This window comes from Bufo gargarizans, chromosome 2, assembly GCF_014858855.1.
Source record: "Bufo gargarizans isolate SCDJY-AF-19 chromosome 2, ASM1485885v1, whole genome shotgun sequence".
Taxonomy (NCBI): Eukaryota; Metazoa; Chordata; class Amphibia; order Anura; family Bufonidae; genus Bufo; species Bufo gargarizans.
In genome coordinates this window covers 194340878-194359871 of record NC_058081.1, presented here as the reverse complement: position 1 = coordinate 194359871, position 18994 = coordinate 194340878, and the positions used below count along the sequence as shown (strand labels likewise).

General features: G+C 43.3%; 1 protein-coding gene across 1 annotated transcript in view; it reads left to right on the top strand.

Moving 5' to 3' along the window:
- CCDC33 (coiled-coil domain containing 33) overlaps window positions 1-18582 on the top strand; it is a 130352-nt gene extending 111770 nt beyond the window's left edge. The window contains exons 20-23 of the mRNA XM_044283367.1: window positions 2047-2168; window positions 10986-11075; window positions 11170-11286; window positions 17440-18582. Of these exons, the coding sequence (XP_044139302.1) occupies window positions 2047-2168; window positions 10986-11075; window positions 11170-11286; window positions 17440-17493 (383 nt within the window). The 3' untranslated portion in view covers window positions 17494-18582. The remainder of the gene's footprint in view (window positions 1-2046; window positions 2169-10985; window positions 11076-11169; window positions 11287-17439) is intronic.
- Window positions 18583-18994: the final 412 nt, after the last annotated feature.

Here is an 18994-nt window from a genome sequence, read left to right as displayed (position 1 = left end):
TGTACCCTAACCCCACAGATTGTGTGGTCAAAATTGACAATGGCATCTGAGTGGTGAAAATGCAGGAGTGATGCTCTTCCATGCCTGTAACCTCTTCCCCTCGCTGAGATGGAGGAGACTATTACCTTGTAATGATAGGCCGGAGCCTGCTGGAGACTCCAATGCCTCTCACAGGTATATTCCAATACAGCCTGTAGGTGGCAGCACTACATTGGAATATACTGAATTCCATATTAAGTAATTAATCAATGGCAATCAAATCACTGCTTGTCATAGTCACCCAGGTTGACTTAAAAAAAGTAAAAAAAAATGTTTTAAATTAAAAAAATATAATAATATAAAAATAAAAAAAAATATATATATATATATATATATATATATATACATATATATATATATATATAAAGATTCCAATCACCCTCTTTCTCCAAAATTAAAATAGAAATAAATAAATAAACATTCATTATAGACAAGATCAGAGCTGAGATGACTTCTAGGTATGGAGGAAAGCTACCAATGTCCTCTTTTCCCCAGAGTCTACCTTCTCAAAGTTGCTTCAGGGACCCCCATATTCAATCATCTGGTAGCATCTTGCTGCTCTGTGAACAGGTAATATTTGAATGAAAGTACAGTGGGCACCCAAAATAAATTTTATTGGTGGGCCCTAAGCATCCCAGTCCGACGCTGCCTACGTGTGTAATGCCAAAGCCTGGCCTGAGGGTACTAGTAATGGAAGCAGGACACAGGGTTTGTGGGTACCATTTCTTTACCCCTAAACCAGTCAGTTATGAAACCAGGCTTCTCCAGTGTAGAATCATGCTTGAATATTGCTTACCAGTTTCTCAGACTCGGCCTGCCATGTCTCTCACATCTGTCACATCAACCTGCTCTCAGGCCTAGTTTACACGATCGTTTTTTTTTTTTTGCGAGTGTACGGGCCATTTTTTTGTGTTCCGTATACGGCACCATTCATTTCAATGGTTCTGCATTAAAAACGGAATGTGTTCCGTAAGCATTCCGTTTATGTATTTCCGTTTTTCCGTTCCGTTGAAAGATAGAACATGTCCTATTATGGCCCACAAATCACGTTCTGTGGCTTTATTCAAGTCAATCGGTCCCAAAAAAAAAATGGAACACATACGGAAATGCATCCATATGTCTTCCGTATCCGTTCTGTTTTTGCGGAACCATCTATTGAAAATGTTATGCCCAGCCCAATTTTTTCTATGTAATTACTGTATACTGTATATGCCATACTGAAAAACGGAACTCAAAAACAGAACAACGGATCCGTGAAAAACGGACCGCAAAAAACTATAAAAGCCATACGTTCATGTGAACTAGGCCTCAGACTGTTCTCCCTCAGCTTATTTTAACTGTGGCTGCTCACACAGCACAGGGGTCCATACTACTCTTGCTCTGCCAACCACTGACTAGGTGGGAAACCAAGGTTACTTTATACAAGTCCCCTGGACTCATCCCTGGTAGGTCTTATGGCCAATCCAGTGAGTCAAAGCAGCGGAAATTCCCTCCTTACAAATATGGCATGCTAGCCACCTATTTACAATGACGGCTGGCTCAACTGCCATTAGCAGATCCTTCACCTCTGCAACCCCATAAAATCATTGCAAACATAATAAAATAACACTCACATATTGTAACAATAAAACCAGAGGACTTTTCGCAACCTTACACGTGGTCTTCCCCAATTTTGGAAAATGTGCTGCCGTGTAATACCTGGACATGAAATATCTGGCGTGTCAAGGCTTCCTCTTCCAAAATAAGCTGTTTGCCGGGGGTTGCTGGTCTTCGTGGTGGCTGCATTCTGAAAAGCACTGAAAAGTCTCTGATGAAATAACTTCTTTTTAGAATAGTAAAAGAATAAATAATTGTGGTTAAATTGAGGCAAAACCTGTAAATACTTACATGCTGCTTTGTGAGACTATTTGCAGTAGGGCCACAGAAAAAAGTGCACGTGGTTTACTCTAATAAGGTTTTTTGTGTTTTTTTTATCCCACTTCATACTTTTCATTTCCTATCCCCTAGGGCCTCGATCAGACACCATTCAGGGGGAGGTATATGCTACATTACTGGCTGAGAATTCACGTCTAAGAGAAGAACTGGAGAAAGCTCGACTGACTACCACAGTAATACCACAGCATGTTCCTGTGAGTAGCAAATGGACAAAACCTAATAAAAGTACAAAAGTATTCTTTTTTATGAATTCTTTATCACTGAATGGACTGTTTAATCTGAGCAAGTCCAAGTCAAAGAAAAAAGTAATAGCAATGATAGAACTACTGAACCCTTTTCTCATTTAGGCCCCATTCACACGTCCGCAATTTCGTTCCGCATTTTGCAGAACAGAATTGCGGACCCATTAATTTCTATGAGGCCGCACAATGTGCTGCCTGGATACGGAATTGCAGATCCGCACTTCCGGGTCCGCAATTCTGTTCTCGAAAAAAAATAGAACATGTCCTATTCTTGTCCGCAATTGCAGACAAGAATAGGCATATTCTATTAGTGTCGGCGATGTGCGGTCTGCAAAACGCGGAACGCACATTGCCGGTGTCTGTGTTTTGCGGATCAGTGGATGTATGGCTTTTTTAGTGTTTTGCGGTCCGTTTTTACGGATCCGTTGTTCTGTTTTTTGTTTCCATTTCCTTTCCGTTTTTCCCGTATGCCATATACAGTATACAGTAATTACATAGAATAAATTGGGCTGGGCATAACATTTTCAATAGATTCAGCAAGAACGGAACGTATACGGAAGACATACGGATGCATTTCCGTATTTGTTCCGTTTTTTTTGGCGGACCCATTGACTTGAATGGAGCCAAGCACCGCGATTTGCAGACAAGAATAGGACATGTTCTATCTTTTCACGGTACGGAAATACTGAAACGGAATGCACATGGAGACACTTCAGTTTTTTGTTGCTGAACCATTGAAATGAATGGTTCAGTATAAGTACTGCATACTGAACTAAAAAATACGGCCAGTATAGTGAACCAAAATACTGTTGTGTGCATGCGCCCTAACAGAGATGAAAACCAATAGCTTTATTGTTTAACGTTGATCTCATCTGTGATCATACAATGCATGTCGGCTAATTTCAATCATTCAGAAACAAGTGATGCATAATGATAATTTTCTAGTTTAAATAAGCCTTAGGCCTCTTTCACACTACCGGTTTTTTTTTCCGTTTTGCGGTCCGTTTTTTGCGTTCCGTATACGGTCCGTATACGGAACCATTCATTTCAATGGTTCCGCGAAAAAAACGGAATGTGTTCCGTATGCATTCCGTTTCCGTATTTCCGTTCCGTTGAAAGATAGAACATGTCCTATTATTGCCCGCAAATCACGGTCCGTGGCTCTATTCAAGTCAATAGGTCCGCAAAAAAAACGGAACACATACGGAAATGCATCCGTATGTCTTCCGTTTCCGTTCCGTTTTTTCTGAACCATCTATTGAAAATGTTATGCCCATCCCAATTTTTTCTATGTAATTACTGTATACTGTATATGCCATACGGAAAAACGGAACGGAACAACGGAACGGAAACGGAACCACAACGGAAGCAAAAAAAACGGAACAACGTATCCGTGAAAAACGGACCGCAAAACACTGAAATGGACATACTGTAGTGTGAAAGAGGCCTTAAAGTGAACCTGTACCATTGAAGCTGTCTAATCTGCAGGCAGCATATTATAGAGCGTGAGGAACCATACAGATTGAGGCCGAATGCACACGGCCGTTGTTCGCGGCCGTGAGCGCTCCGTGGAACCGCGGCCTAGATTCCTGCTCAGTGCAGGAGCGCACGGCGTCATTGGTTGCTATGACGCCGTGCGCTCCCTGCTGCCGCCACAGTACAGTCATACACTGGTATGATCTATACCAGTGTATTACTGTACTGCCACTGAGCAGGAATCCAGGCCGCGGTTCCACGGACCGCTCACGGCCGTGAACAACGGCCGTGTGCATTCGGCCTGACATATAGTTTTGTGGTTTAAAGGGGTTGTCTAGTTTCCTATATTGAGGAGCTGTCCTTAATATCAGATCGGCAGGGGTCTAATTACCGGCACCCCTGTGAATCAGAAGGTTAAAGAGAACGCAGTGCTGCTGCATGCTCTGCATTCTCTTCATTGTTTCTCAATCAGTGTTGGCATGTGTAGTGCAGTGTAATTACAGCTCCTCTGTCCCATTCACTTGAATGGGACAGAGTGTAACTACAATTGCTCCTTTGCATTGAATTTAATGGAGGAGCTGTATTTACACCTGCTCGCCTCTGCGATGCCAACCTCAATAAGGTAAACAGTGAAGAGAAAGCGGCACTTGCAGGAGCACTGAGTTGAGTCTTCTCCTCAAACAGCTAATGGGTGCGAGGTGCCTGGAGTCGGACCGTCCGACATCAATATAAGATACCACACAACCCCTTTAATTTATATTTTACTTATTTAAATCTTAGTGGTGGGAGCGAATATTCGAATAGCGAATATTAATCACGAATATCGGCACTTTTTGCCACTCATCACTATTAAATCCCTGCGCTTTCTATGCTTAGGAGTCGAGTGGGCCATCTATCATTGATTGGCACCTATCTCTGTATGCAAAGTCATATACTAAGACTGCAAATCACTGATAGGACAATCCACTGGACTCCTAGGCATAGAAAGAGCATAGATTTAGATGAATAAGTGGCAAGTTATACAGAATCTGCAATGTGCCACCCCCCAGGGCTGATTGTGTCCCAGGATTTTAGGGAATGCCGAGTGGTGGTCTGGCCTCAATGGTTTGTGTGTCACGGTGCTCCTACCTGCATACAGTCGCCCCCCAGGGTTAGGCTCTGTAGCATTCACAGGAGCTGTAGCTGGTGGAATAAGCCAAGTCCAGACTTGATACAGTTCAACAGTTTTACTTGCATAAACTTGGTTCCAGATAATATTTGATCTTTCTCTGGCTCCAGCAGGTTTTAGGGAAAACTGGAAGGCAAACTTGGATACCTTGCTTTCTCTTTCTCTGCCGTACTAATCTCTGGCTTTGGTCTGGTATTTGGACTTTCTGGCAGTTCTGGTACCTTTGAGTGGAGTGCCTTTGGCCGTTGATCCCCTTTTAATACTCAGTCTGTAAACTGAAAGGGGTCAGGGTGCTCTATTAACTGCTTCCCCTGGAAGACTCCTGCTGCAGGAGGGGGGAGCTACCCTCACTGCGCCATGTTATCTCTTCCAACTCTCAACTCCACATTCCACTCACTATAGCTTCCTGCAACCCCCCTCTTCCCTTGGTAGAAAGCAGAACTTGCCCACTTCTGCCCAAAAGGGGAGAGAATGGAATGGTAAGTTCCATTCTATCTAAAGATCTCTCTGCCAGATGCACTGCCACCTGCTGGATAACCAGGCACAGTGCATGAAATACAATACATAAATTACACAGCAATATTATTAACCCCTTAAGGACCGGGCTCATTTTCACCTTAAGGACCAGGCCATTTTTTGCAAATCTGACCAGTGTCACTTTAAGTGCTGATAACTTTAAAACACTTTGACTTATCCAGGCCATTCTGAGATTGTTTTTTCGTCACATATTGTACTTCATGACACTGGTAAAATAAAGTCAAAAAAATGAATTTTTTTGCATAATAAAATACCTAATTTACCAAAATTTTTAAAAATTTGCAAATTTCAAAGTTTCAGTTTCTCTACTTCTGTAACACATAGTAATACCCCCAAAAATTGTGATGACTTAACATTCCCCATATGTCTACTTCATGTTTGAATTATTTTGGGAATGATATTTTATTTTTTGGGGATGTTACAAGGCTTAGAAGTTTAGAAGCAAATCTTGAAATTTTTCAGAAATTTACAAAAACCCAATTTTTAGGGACCACTACAGCTCTGAAGTCACTTTGCGAGGCTTACATAATAGAAACCGCCCAAAAATGACCCCATTCTATAAACTACACCCCTCAAGGTATTCAAAACTGATTTTACAAACTCCGTTAACCCTTTAGGTGTTGCACAAGAGTTATTGGCAAATGGGGATGAAATTTGAGAATTTCATTTTTTTGCCTAATTTTCCATTTTAACCAATTTTTTCCACTAACAAAGCAAGGGTTAACAGCCAAACAAGACTGTATCTTTATTGCCCTGACTCTGCTGTTTACAGAAACACCCAATATGTGTCTGTAAACTACTGTACGGCCACACAGCGGGGCGTAGAGTGAAAGGTGCGCCGTATGGTTTTTGGAAGCCAGATTTTGCTGGACAGTTTTTTTGACACCATGTCCCATTTGAAGCCCCCTGATGCACCCCTAGAGTAGAAACTACATAAAAGTGACCCCATCTAAGAAACTACACCCCTCAAGGTATTCAAAACTGATTTCACAAACTTCGTTAACCCTTTAGGTGTTGCACAAGAGTTATTGGCAGATGGGAATGAAATTTGAGAATTTCATTTTTTTGCCTAATTTTCCATTTTAACCCATTTTTTCCACTAACAAAGCAAGGGTTAACAGCCAAACAAGACTGTATCTTTATTGCCCTGACTCTGCTGTTCACAGAAACACCCAATATGTGTCTGTAAACTACTGTACGGCCACACAGCGGGGCGTAGAGTGAAAGGTGCGCCGTATGGTTTTTGGAAGCCAGATTTTGCTGGACAGTTTTTTTGACACCATGTCCCATTTGAAGCCCCCTGATGCACCCCTAGAGTAGAAACTCCATAAAAGTGACCCCATCTAAGAAACTACACCCCTCAAGGTATTCAAAACTGATTTTACAAACTTCGTTAACCCTTTAGGTGTTGCACAAGAGTTATTGGCAGATGGGAAAGAAATTTGAGAATTTCATTTTTTTGCCTAATTTTCCATTTTAACCAATTTTTTCCACTAACAAAGCAAGGGTTAACAGCCAAACAAGACTGTATCTTTATTGCCCTGACTCTGCCGTTTACAGAAACACCCCATATGTGGCCGTAAACTACTGTACGGCCACACAGCGGGGCGTAGAGTGAAAGGTGCGCCGTATGGTTTTTGGAAGCCAGATTTTGCTGGACAGTTTTTTTGACACCATGTCCCATTTGAAGCCCCCTGATGCACCCCTAGAGTAGAAACTCCATAAAAGTGACCCCATCTAAGAAACTACACCCCTCAAGGTATTCAAAACTGATTTTACAAACTTCGTTAACCCTTTAGGTGTTGCACAAGATTTAATGGAAAATAGAGATACAATTTCAAAATTTCACTTTTTTGGCAGATTTTCCATTTTTTATTTTTTTTTTCCAGTTACAAAGCAAGGGTTAACAGCCAATCAAAACTCATTATTTATGGCCCTGATTCTGCAGTTTACAGAAACACCCCATATGTGGTCGTAAACTGCTGTAAGGGCACACGGCAGGGCGCAGAAGGAAAGGAATGCCATACGGTTTTTGGAAGGCAGATTTTGCTGGACTGTTTTTTGACACCATGTCCCATTTAAAGCCCCCTGATGCACCCCTAGAGTAGAAACTCCAAAAAAGTGACCCCATTTTAGAAAGTACGGAATAGGGTGGCAGTATTGTTGGTACTAGTTTAGGGTACACATGATTTTTTATTGCTCTATATTACACTTTTTGTGAGGCAAGGTAACAAGAAATAGCTTTTTTGGCACGTGTTTTTTTTTTTGTTATTTACAACATTCATCTGACAGGTTAGATCATGTGGTAATTTTATAGAGCAGGTTGTCACGGACGCGGCGATACCTAATATGTATACAATTTTTTTTTATTTATGTAAGTTTTATACAATAACTTTTTTTTAAAACCAAAAAATTGTTTAGTGTCTCCATAGTCTAAGAGCCATAGTTTTTTCAGTTTTTAGGCGATTATCTTGAGTAGGGTCAAATTTTTTGCGGGATGAGATGACGGTTTGATTGGCCCTATTTTGGGGTGCATATGACTTTTTGATCGCTTGCTATTACACTTTTTGTGACGTAAGATGGCAAAAAATAGCTTTTTTTACACCGTTTTTTTTTTTTTTTTTTTACGGTGGTCATCTGAGGGGTTAGGTCATGTGATATTTTTATAGAGCCGGTCGATACGGACGTGGCGATACCTAATATGTATACTTTATTTTTATTTATGTAAGTTTTACACAATGATTTTATTTTTGAAACAAAAAAAAATCATGTTTTAGTGTTTCCATAGTCTAAGAGCCATAGTTTTTTCAGTTTTTGGGAGATTATCTTGAGTAGGGTCTCATTTTTTGCGGGATGAGATGACGGTTTGATTGGCACTATTTTGGGGTGCATATGACTTTTTGATCGCTTGCTATTACACTTTTTGTGATGTAAGATGGCAAAAAATTGCTTTTTTTACACCGTTTTTTTTTTTTTTTTTTTTACGGTGGTCATCTGAGGGGTTAGGTCATGTGATATTTTTATAGAGCCGGTCGATACGGACGTGGCGATACCTAATATGTATACTTTATTTTTATTTATGTAAGTTTTACACAATGATTTTATTTTTGAAACAAAAAAAAATCATGTTTTAGTGTTTCCATAGTCTAAGAGCCATAGTTTTTTTAGTTTTTGGGCGATTATCTTGAGTAGGGTCTCATTTTTTGCGGGATGAGATGACGGTTTGATTGGTACTATTTTGGCGTACATGCGACTTTTTTGATCACTTTTATTACCTTTTTTGGGAAGTAAGGTGGGCAAAATTTCAATTTTCTCATAGTTTTTATTTTTTTATTTTTATGGCGTTCACCGTGCGGGGAAAGTAACATGACCGTTTTATAGATCAGGTCGTTACGGACGCGGCGATACCTAATATGTGTAGTGTATTTTATTTTTTTTATTTTTATTCAGTGATAAATGTTTTTTTTTTTTATCTTAACTTTTTTCACTTTTTTTTTAATTTTTTTGACCCAGACCCACTTGGTTCTTGAAGATCCAGTGGGTCTGATGTCTGTATAATACAGTACAGAACCTATATAGGGTTCTGCACTGTATTTTACTTACACTGAACAGATCTATGCTTTCAGCACAGATCTGTTCAGCACCATGGACAGCAGGACGCCTGAGCAGGCGTCCTGTTGCCATGGGAACCTTCCCCGTCTGCCACAACTTCGCAGACGGGGAAGGGTAAGGACGGGGCTCTCGGGGGGATGCCTGGGGGCTCTCTCCCTCTCCCATCGCGGGGCTGCAAAGGCACAGCAGCCCCCCGATGGGAGAGGGAGGGAGCTCCCTGCACTGTTAACCTTTTCCATACAGCGGTCCGTACGGACCGCTGTATGGAAAGGGTTAAACGGCTGACATCGCATCAACGATGTCAGCCGTTTATACCAGGGTGCCAGCAATGTGCTGGCACCCTGGTATATCCACTAGAAACCAACGATTATTCAAGGGGAGGCGGGCGGGGGATCGCGATCCCGCCTGCCGCACCGCCCGCCTCCCGCAACGCCCCCACTGCCTGCGACACCCCCCCTGCACCACCCGCCGCCATCAAATCGTGCAGGGGTGCAGGGGGAAGGTGAAATCTTGATTTTAGGCACTCTGAAGTTTCTGATCCCCGCGATCAGAAACTGCAAAAAGCGCAGCAAACCGCAGGTCTGAATTGACCTGCGGTTTGCTGCGATCGCCGACACGGGGGGGTCAAATGACCCCCCCTGCGTTGTTACGGGATGCCGGCTGAATGATTTCAGCCGAAATCCCGTTCCGATTAACCCCCGCGGCGCCGGAATTCAGATTTTAAGTCAGGACGTACCGGTACGTCCTCGGTCCTTAAGGACTCGGGAAATAGGGCGTACCGGTACGTCCTCGGTCCTTAAGGGGTTAAGGCACAATATAAAAGGACCTGGAATCAAAAGTCATAGTGGTATCACACACAGCTTAGGCCTTACACACAGTAGCAGGTTGTAGGAATTGTAGTGCCCACTCTGGGATACTACAAATCTTTTCCCACAAAACTATTTATGAATCTGCTCAGCTCCTCCTGTTCTATAACCGGCAGATCAGATTCCTGTTCAATCCCTCTTTTAAGACTATAAGGGCTTTACGAACTCTGACCATGTACTAACATTTTGCTTGCAATTCTGTTTTGAAATTATTTTTTCACAAATACTCTATCTTCCTGCAGTAATAATTTCTTATATAGAAACTTACTTAAAGGGAACCTGTCACAGGGATTTTGTGTATAGAGCTGAGGATTGCTAGACATGGGTTGCTAGATCGCCGCTAGAACATCCGCAATACCCAGTCCCGATACCTGGCTCTCTGTGCTTTTGTGCTTTTATTGTGTAAAAAAAATCATTTGATACATATGCAAATTAACCTGAGATGAGTCCTGTCCCTGAGATGAGTCCAGTGTGAAGGAGCCCAGCACCGCCCCGCATCCTCGCAATCTCCTACTTGCTTCCCGACATCAGAAAGCTAGAGCACGATGCACGAGCTAGCGCATGCGCAGTTTATTCCCTGAGGCTGATGCCAGCACAGGGAAGAAACAAAACATTATGATGACACTGCGCATGCGCTAGCTCGCGCATCGCGAGATTACGGCGCTCTAGCTTTCTGACGTTGGGGAGCAAGGAGGAGATTCTGAGGATGTGGGCGGTGCTGGGCTCCTTCACGCTGGATTCATCTCAGGAACAGGACTTATCTCAAGTTAATTTGCATATGTATCTAATAGTTTTTTTTTACACAATAAAAGCACACAGAGCTATGGGGACTGGATATTGCGGATGTGCTAGCGGCGATCTAGCAACCCATGTCCTCAGCTCTATACACAAAATCCTGGTGACAGGTTCCCTTTAACATGATTGGTAATTTGCCATGGGATAGACAGTTGTTTGATGGTTATGTTAAATCTAAGTTTATACCTTTTTTTTTTTTTTTCCAGATAACGTTTTAGACCTGTTGTAATTTATGTACTTTGTATTATTTCCATATATATTTTTTCCATTATATCAAATGCGATATTTCTTTGAGGCAAATATTTTTTATTTCAGATACATGAAACATTTACTGATAGCGAGAAACTTTCCCTTCTCAGTAAGCTGGAAAAATCCCAAGCGAGAGTACAAAGCCTGGAGAGAGAGGTAACAGTACAGTAGAAACAATATGACATTTGTAAATGTACTGTAGTTGCTTCTGAGTCCTTGTGGGTTCTTACTGTTTATCTGTTCCTGGCAGCTGGAGGAGGCGGCTCGACGATGGGGCCGGGAGAAACAGCAGCTTCTAACTCAACTTTCTGAGGAGCAGATGGGATTCAGTCGGACCCATACTACAGTTCATCATCATTTTCCTACGGTAAGGACCATGCTCTGCTGATGATGGATAGATTATTATATGCTATATGGAGGTCATTTATTATACTGAAATACGCCTATGTGTATTTCAGGCGCAGAAAGCCTCTATCTGTGACTTCGCCCGCTCACGCCAAGTCTAAAATTGTGGGTGTGGCGCGGGTGGAGAAGGGGACACAGTCATCATTTTCTACGCCTATGTTAGGCTTTGAAAATGGTCTAAATGTAAGACAGCAAGGAAGCTGTCTTACATTTAGAGCTGGCACTGTGCCTCTGTATAACTTCGGGGGATTCTCCGCCAGCTATGCTACTTTATTAAGACCAACGTCTAAAACGCCGGTCTTAATAAATGTGCCCCTATGTCTTCAAGTTGTATGCAATATATAGTCAATTATTTTTCTGCTTTGTGTCAACTGCCTCATTTCAAGACAGTAGCATTCCTAAATATATGTTTCACATTGTTCCATCAATGTTTTTAGTTATCCGAAATCAAACATTTTCTTTAAAGAGGTTTCCAGTAAAAACTCAGATATGTTGTTGCATGAAAAAAACAATATCTTCAAGATTACCTTAAAGGTGTTGGTGCAGGAGTCTGTTAAAAAAAAGTCCTCAAAGCTGAGCATGTTGTACCTGGTGAAAAACTCATTTATTTTCTCTCCACCGCTCCATTTCAGCTTAATGGCTCCTTTCAGAGGTCTTCCAGTCCTCCTCTTGTAATCTTCTGAATGGACAATGTGACATGCACTGCTGCAGCCAGTCAATGGCCTCGTGGTGACATGTTAATTGGCTGCAGCAATACACATGACCCGATCTGTCTGGAAGTTTAGAGTATGAGAGGACCACTGAAGAGAGCAAGAATGGAGCTGTGGGAAACAGGTGAGTATGAGTGATTCAAGTACAACACGGTGCAAGGATCCCCAAAGCTGGACAACCCCTTTAAATCTGCCTAAGTTTACATATTTTTGTATATTATTATGAATTTCAGTGGGTAACCAGTCCAGATTCTGACACGCAATAAATCCCCTGACATTTCTCCATGACATGTCAGTGGATTTCCAAAAGTGGATAATCCCTTTAAGTAAAACAGACTGCCTCTAGTCAATCGCAAACCCTTTTGCTTTCCTGCTGTCTATTGAAAACTCATAAATATGGGTTTATCCCATTTTCCACATTTGCTGTTATAATGAAGCCTTCATCAGCTCTTCTTACTTTCATTGATAACATTTTTATCCCATATTTTCTATTAAATGCTTTTGCTTAGTGTTCGCTTTACTTTTTAAGGCATTTTGTGGACAAAGGCATTTTAACAATAGTGAAGGACTTGGAACTCGAAAGTCCGGGTATCCATTATTGTTTATTCGAGCACCTAAGTGCTCGGGTGCTCAAGTAGAACACCTCGGGATGCTCGGGTGCTCTCCCAAACACCCAAGCACAATGGAAGTCAATAGGAGAACCCGAGCATTAAATCAGGCACCCTCTGCTCTGAAGAGGGGAGGGTGTCTGGTTCACAGAAAAAGGTCAGAAATTGATGGAAACGCCACTGAAATGGTCCGGGAACAGTATGGGTAGGATGTCTGCTGGTGACCCTCAAAAACATTATGGGTGAGGGTCTAGTGATGACCCTCAAAAACATTATGGGCGAGGGCCTGCTGGTGACCCTCTAAAATATTATGGGTGAGGGCCTGCTGCTGAGCTGACCCTCTAAAACATTAGGAGCGAGGGCAGCCTAATAAGCATGTTGATATGATGGAGGAGGAGGACGAGAAAAGGGAGAGTGAACCATATACCCTTTTTAGTGGTGGAAGGGATGCATGGGAATACAGTGTATTCAATACACCATAAAAGCCACATTTAGAGTGCCTTTATGTTCAGCCGCTTTCCTCTGGTGGAGTAGAGTCAACCGGTCAGCATTTTCAGTTGACAGGCGGATGTGCTTATCAGTTATTATGCCCCCAGCAGCACTAAATAGACGCTCTGACAGAACGCTGGCAGCGGGGCAGGCCAGCACCTCCAAGGCATAGAGCGCCAGTTGTAAGGCACAGAGGGATCACTGAGGACGCTGACACGGTCTGCTATGTACTCCTTTACCATTTTCAAAATGTTTCCCTCCTTGTGACACTAGGCCACGCATCAGGTTGAGGGTGTTGGCGGGGTGTCATAAAACTGTCCCAGGCCTTGGAGAGTGTTGCCCTAACTCTGTTGAAACAGCTGTGTGTTCCCCTCGTCTCCCCACCTCGGTTGGCCAAGGAACTACGTACTCTGCAGCCAGCATACGTACCTTCTGGTATTGCACCCTTTTGCTCGTCATCTCCACCACAGGAATGAGAGATGAGAAGTTCTCTTTGTAGCGGTGGTCGAGAAGGGTGAACAACCAGTAATCGGTGTTGGCAAAAATGCGTACAGCGCACAGATAACGGGAAAGGCAGCCTAACATAAAGTCCGCTAAGACTTTGCTGTCCTCATCAGGAGGATGACTCTCAATTTCCTCATCCTCTTCCTCCTCTTCTACCCATCCATGCTGAACAGATGGAATAAAACTTCCATGGGTACTACCCTCTGTAGCGGAGGCAACCATCTCCTGCTCCTCCTCCTCATCATCCAATTCGCTCTAAGAAGATGAACTGAGGGTGGTCTGGCTATCACCCTGTGTACTGTCTTCCCCCATTTCCACCTCTTCCACATGCAAAGCGTCCACCTTAATTGTGAGCAGTGAGCGTTTGAGTAGACACAGAAGTGGGATGGTTACGCTGATAATATCGTTATTGCCGCTCACCATCTGTATTGATTCCTCAAAGTTGCGTAAAACCTCACAGAGGTCAGACATAAATGCCCACTCGTCGCTTGTGACGACCATGTTGCAACTGGTATTCCACTACTGCCCTCTGCTGCACACAAAGCCTGGCCAACATGTAGAACGTGGAGTTCCAGCGTGTGCTCACGTCTCACAACAGTCAGTGAGCTGGCAATTGCAAGCACTGCTGCAGCCACGCGGCGCACCTTCACCAGTAGCTCAGGCAAATTGGGGTAGGTTTTGAGAAACCGCTAAACCACTAGGTTAAACACGTGGGCTAGGCATGGTATGTGTGTGAGCTCCAAAACCGCCACCAAGTTACGGCCATTATCAGACACAACCATGCCTGGTTGTAGGTTGAGTGGTGGGAGCCACAGCTCAGTCTGGTCCCTTATCCCCTGCCACAGCTCTGCAGTGGTGTGCTGTTTGTCACCTAAGCAGATCAGTTAAAGCATGGCCTGTTGCCGCTTGGTGGTGAGGTTGCTATTGTTCACGCCCCTGCTCATTTTGGTACGGCACAGGTTGCAAATGACAATTCTTTTATCGTCAGAACTTTCCTAAAAAAAGTGCCAGACTGCGGAACACCTACACCTTGGCAAGAAGGTCGCTGCAAACGGGGTGCTCTGGAGAACAGTTGCGGGCCTGCTTAGTGTGGCCCACCTTCTCCCTTTTGCCACCCCACTGCCTCTTCCAGCCTGTTGTGGTGCTGCAGATCCCTCCCCCTCTGTACTGCTGTCCTTGCTTGGCTTGCCACCTTCCCAGGTTGGGTCAGTGACTTCATCATCCGCCACCTCCTCTTCCACTTCCTCACTCTGGTTATCCTCCTGACTTGTTGACCTAACAACAACCTCAGTTATTGACAACTGTGTCTCATCCTCATCATCAACCTCTTGAGACACTAATTGTGGTTGACTTATTGGTAACTGTGTCTCATCATCATCATCCACCTCGTGAAACACTAATTGCCATTCCCCACCGTCATCTTCTTGTGACTGTGGATGCTCAAGAGTTTGGAAATCAGGACACAATATCTCCTCATGTCCCTCTTCAAGCGGGCTTGTCGAGAGGCCCAAATCAAGCTCTCCCTGACTAAGGCCTCTTGCACACGAACGTTTTTTTTTCTGTTTACGTTCCATATACAGAACTATTCATTTCAATGGATCCGCCCAAAAAAACGGAAGGTACTACGTAGGCCTTCCATTTCCGTATTTCCGTTCAAAGATAGAACACGTCCTATTATTGTCCGCCTAACAGACAAGGATAGTACTGTTCTATCAGTGGCCAGCTGTTCCGTTCCGGACCGCAAAATACTGAAAAAGCCATACGGTCGTGCGCAAGAGGCCTAAGACTGAGCCGAACACTTGTCATCGGGTGCTATATAGCACCCGATGACGCGTTTCGGCCAACATGGCTTCGGCATTACAGTGAATGGCAGTACTTATCTGCATGTTTATTGGCTGCATAGCCAACAACAAACGTGCGGGGAGGAGACTCGAGCATCGCGCACGAGCACACGCTGTGTTCGGTTGAACACCGCAATGTGCCGAGCATAGCGATGCTCAAGCCGAACTGGTGTTCGGCCGAGCATGCTCGCCCAACACTAGTATCCATGTTTTGCGGACTGCAAAATGGATACAGTCATGTGCATGAGGCCTAAGGGTATCCATGCACGGCATATTTATTGCAGGGATTTATGTGACTCTCCTTTTTAACTGAATAGGGCCTGCAAAAATCCATGCACATACTGCAGAAACAACCCAGTTTAAATGTATGACACGGCAATAAATGCACGCGGTGTGTGAACTAGGGTGGCCACTGGCTTCACCCAAGAAGGCTGGACCTCACCAGCCACGCCTACCTCGAGGGTGCCACGTCCCCACATCCATGAAGCCACGCCCCCATATCCGCCCACGAAAAAAACTGGGGGAGGAGAGGAAAGAAGAGAGGTGAGCTGGGGGCTGCCGGGGTGCTTCTCTTCCCCTCAGTCAGCCACAGGGAGCCATGTCTGCATCTCTAGTGACTGACTAGGGGTGAAATAAGCCTCAGTCAGTTGCTGCAGCTCGCGCTCACACAGCGCAATGCTGCTGTCTGAGCGTGAGCTACTGAAAGGGTGGACATCCCTGTGTCCGTCCAGGTTCTGCGCCGGACGGAGGACAGGGAGCCTGAAAACCAGACTGTCCGGCCTAAAACTGGACGTCTGGCCACCCTAGTGTGAACATACCCTAAAGATGTCCATACTCATTAAATTATTGTCAGCCAAAGGTTTTTATTTTGGTGGGATGGACAACTGTGTTATTCTTAAAGGGTTTGTAGAGTGCCATAATATTGAAGGCCTATCCTCAGGGCAGGTCATTAATATCAGATCGGTGGAGGTCTGATTTCGAGCACCCCTGCCAAATAGCTGTTTGAAGTGGTTGTGCTGCTTGTACGAGCTCTGCATCCTCTTCGGTATTTACCTGCTTGGCCCGATGTAGCAATCGATTGCTGGGAAGGAGGCATTCCTTCCCGACAATCGCTTTCTCATCAGTAAAGGAGGCGCTGCATTCACATGCAGCGATCTCCTCCAAAGTATTTGAAGGAGCGATGCTAACGTCACAGAATCTTTGTTTGCCAGCAGCAGAGTACTGTTTAGACGGCACGAACTACTGCCCATAAACCATGATTTTGGTGACCACATGAAAGATTAAATTACCGGATGAACTAGCGTTTTGCTTTTTCATCGTGTAATTGGCGGCATCTTTACACAGGCATATTATCGATAACTAGCAACTGTACATACTCTAGGTAGCTATAATCTTCCAGAATGTCAGACGGTGTAAAGAGACCATTACTACAATCTGCCCATCAAGAACACATGCATGCTTTGCTGAGCAGGTGTATTGGGGAAAGGGGAACGTGAGGAGGGATAGCCAGCTAATGGTTCTAGCAAGATGGCTCCTTTCCTTTTCTTGGAGAAACCTCTTTGCATGTAATGCAGTAAGAAATAATAACAGTAATTTTGCCTATTATGATTAATCTTCATGGAGAAAATAATGAATTATAGTCATTTGTTACATACCAATTTAATGTCTTTATATTGTTCATTACTCATGATATGCTATCCTCCATGTTACGGTGACCTACCCATTTTTCTTATATTTTTTAATGAATTATGACCCTGGTGACTCTGGAGCGCCTAATCATTCAACCATTATTCACAGTCTGGACCATTGTCAAGCTTTAATATAGAATGATACCTCTGGTACTCTAGACGGTTGTTACTGCTTAATCATATTTATGTCATTTGTGTAGTACTGTTCACTAAAAATGTATCTCTTAAAAAAAACATACACCCTTTCACTTACTTCAAGCTTCTTGTCTTTGCAGAAAGAACCAGAGCTGCCTACAAGGAGACCCACCAAGCTAGATCCTTTAATGTAACAGTATCTACATTGAAGGACTGTTAATATTATTTTCCAATGGGATTACTATGTAATCTTGTCTTGTGTACCAATGGAAATCATTATACATGGTTCAATGGCTCCAGCCACAGAGGTCACAGTGAAGAGTTTGTCACTATGTTTGGACACTGGAAAGAAGGGGGACTGCAAGAGACGGAATTACTGTAGACTGCACATAAGTATCACACATTTATTACCAAATTATTTTAATTAGTGCTAATATAAGTAATCCTTACGCCTCTTTCACACATCAGTAATTCACAGACGTGTGCTGTCCATGGTCATCCCTGACAACACACGTACCTATTGACTTTAATATGTGTATGTACACATAAGTGGTTTTTCACGGACCATGAATCCATAGTGACACCACGGATGCATGCCCTAATTTGTTCGTGATTACAGATCCCTCATGCACATTATAGTCTATGGGTCCATGAAAACTACAGACACAACACGGATGCCACAGAAAAAACTAGTACTGTCGACAGGACTATTTTTTCCATCATGCACAACGGAACCAAACGGAGCCATTATTTGTCCCCATAGACATGTATTAGGACAGAGCAAAACGGAATGCTTCTTAAAGACTTCTTCTTTGCATTCCATTATTTTCTGTTATAACTCTGTTATAACAGAACCCTATAACGGAATTTCATAACGCGAACCCGCCCTAAACAACACTCTGCAGCCCAGAAACAATGAGTCTGCATGAGGGCGAGTGATGGAAATAGCCATCTCACAGCCTCATACACTGGAGGCGATTGCTGCATCGAAATATAGCTCCTCACCATCACTGACGAGCAGTGAATTGTCAGGATGGAACACTTAGTTCCTGATAATTGTAAATGCGCCTTAAAAGGGTTTTCTGAGATTTTAATACTGATAAACTATCCTCAGGATAGGTCATATATGTTAAAGTCTCGGAAAACCCTTTTAAGTATCTTTTCTGCTTAGAGTTGTAATACTGATACTGTACCTTGAGGCAATGGGCCCCATTATAAATGTGCCTTATTAATAGAAAATAATCTTTTGACAGAATACATTTTGTAATCTAATTTTATAAAAGTTTAGTAAATTACATCACAAATAAAAACAGTTAACAAGGAACAAAGAGTCTTGTGAATTTCATTTAATTGGAATTAGAACACAAAAATAGAGGATAACCCATTTTCATCAACTTACTACTTCTACCTACGGCAAAAGGGTTGTGGTGATCTTAAAAGCATGTGGCACCATTTTCTGGTCTGTACAAATCACTTTATTGCAGATACCTGCTTATCTGCCATTCTTCCATTATGGAAGTGGTCATTAGCATGTGGGAGGAACATGAATCTTAGAACTGCAATGGCTGGCCTCACCTTCCAGCACTGCACTGTGTCCTGACACATACAGCATCAGGACGTAGTGCACGTAGACTCGCACTATGACCTGACGCTGTGCACTGTCAGGTCACAGTACGGCGTGGCGGGAAGAAGACT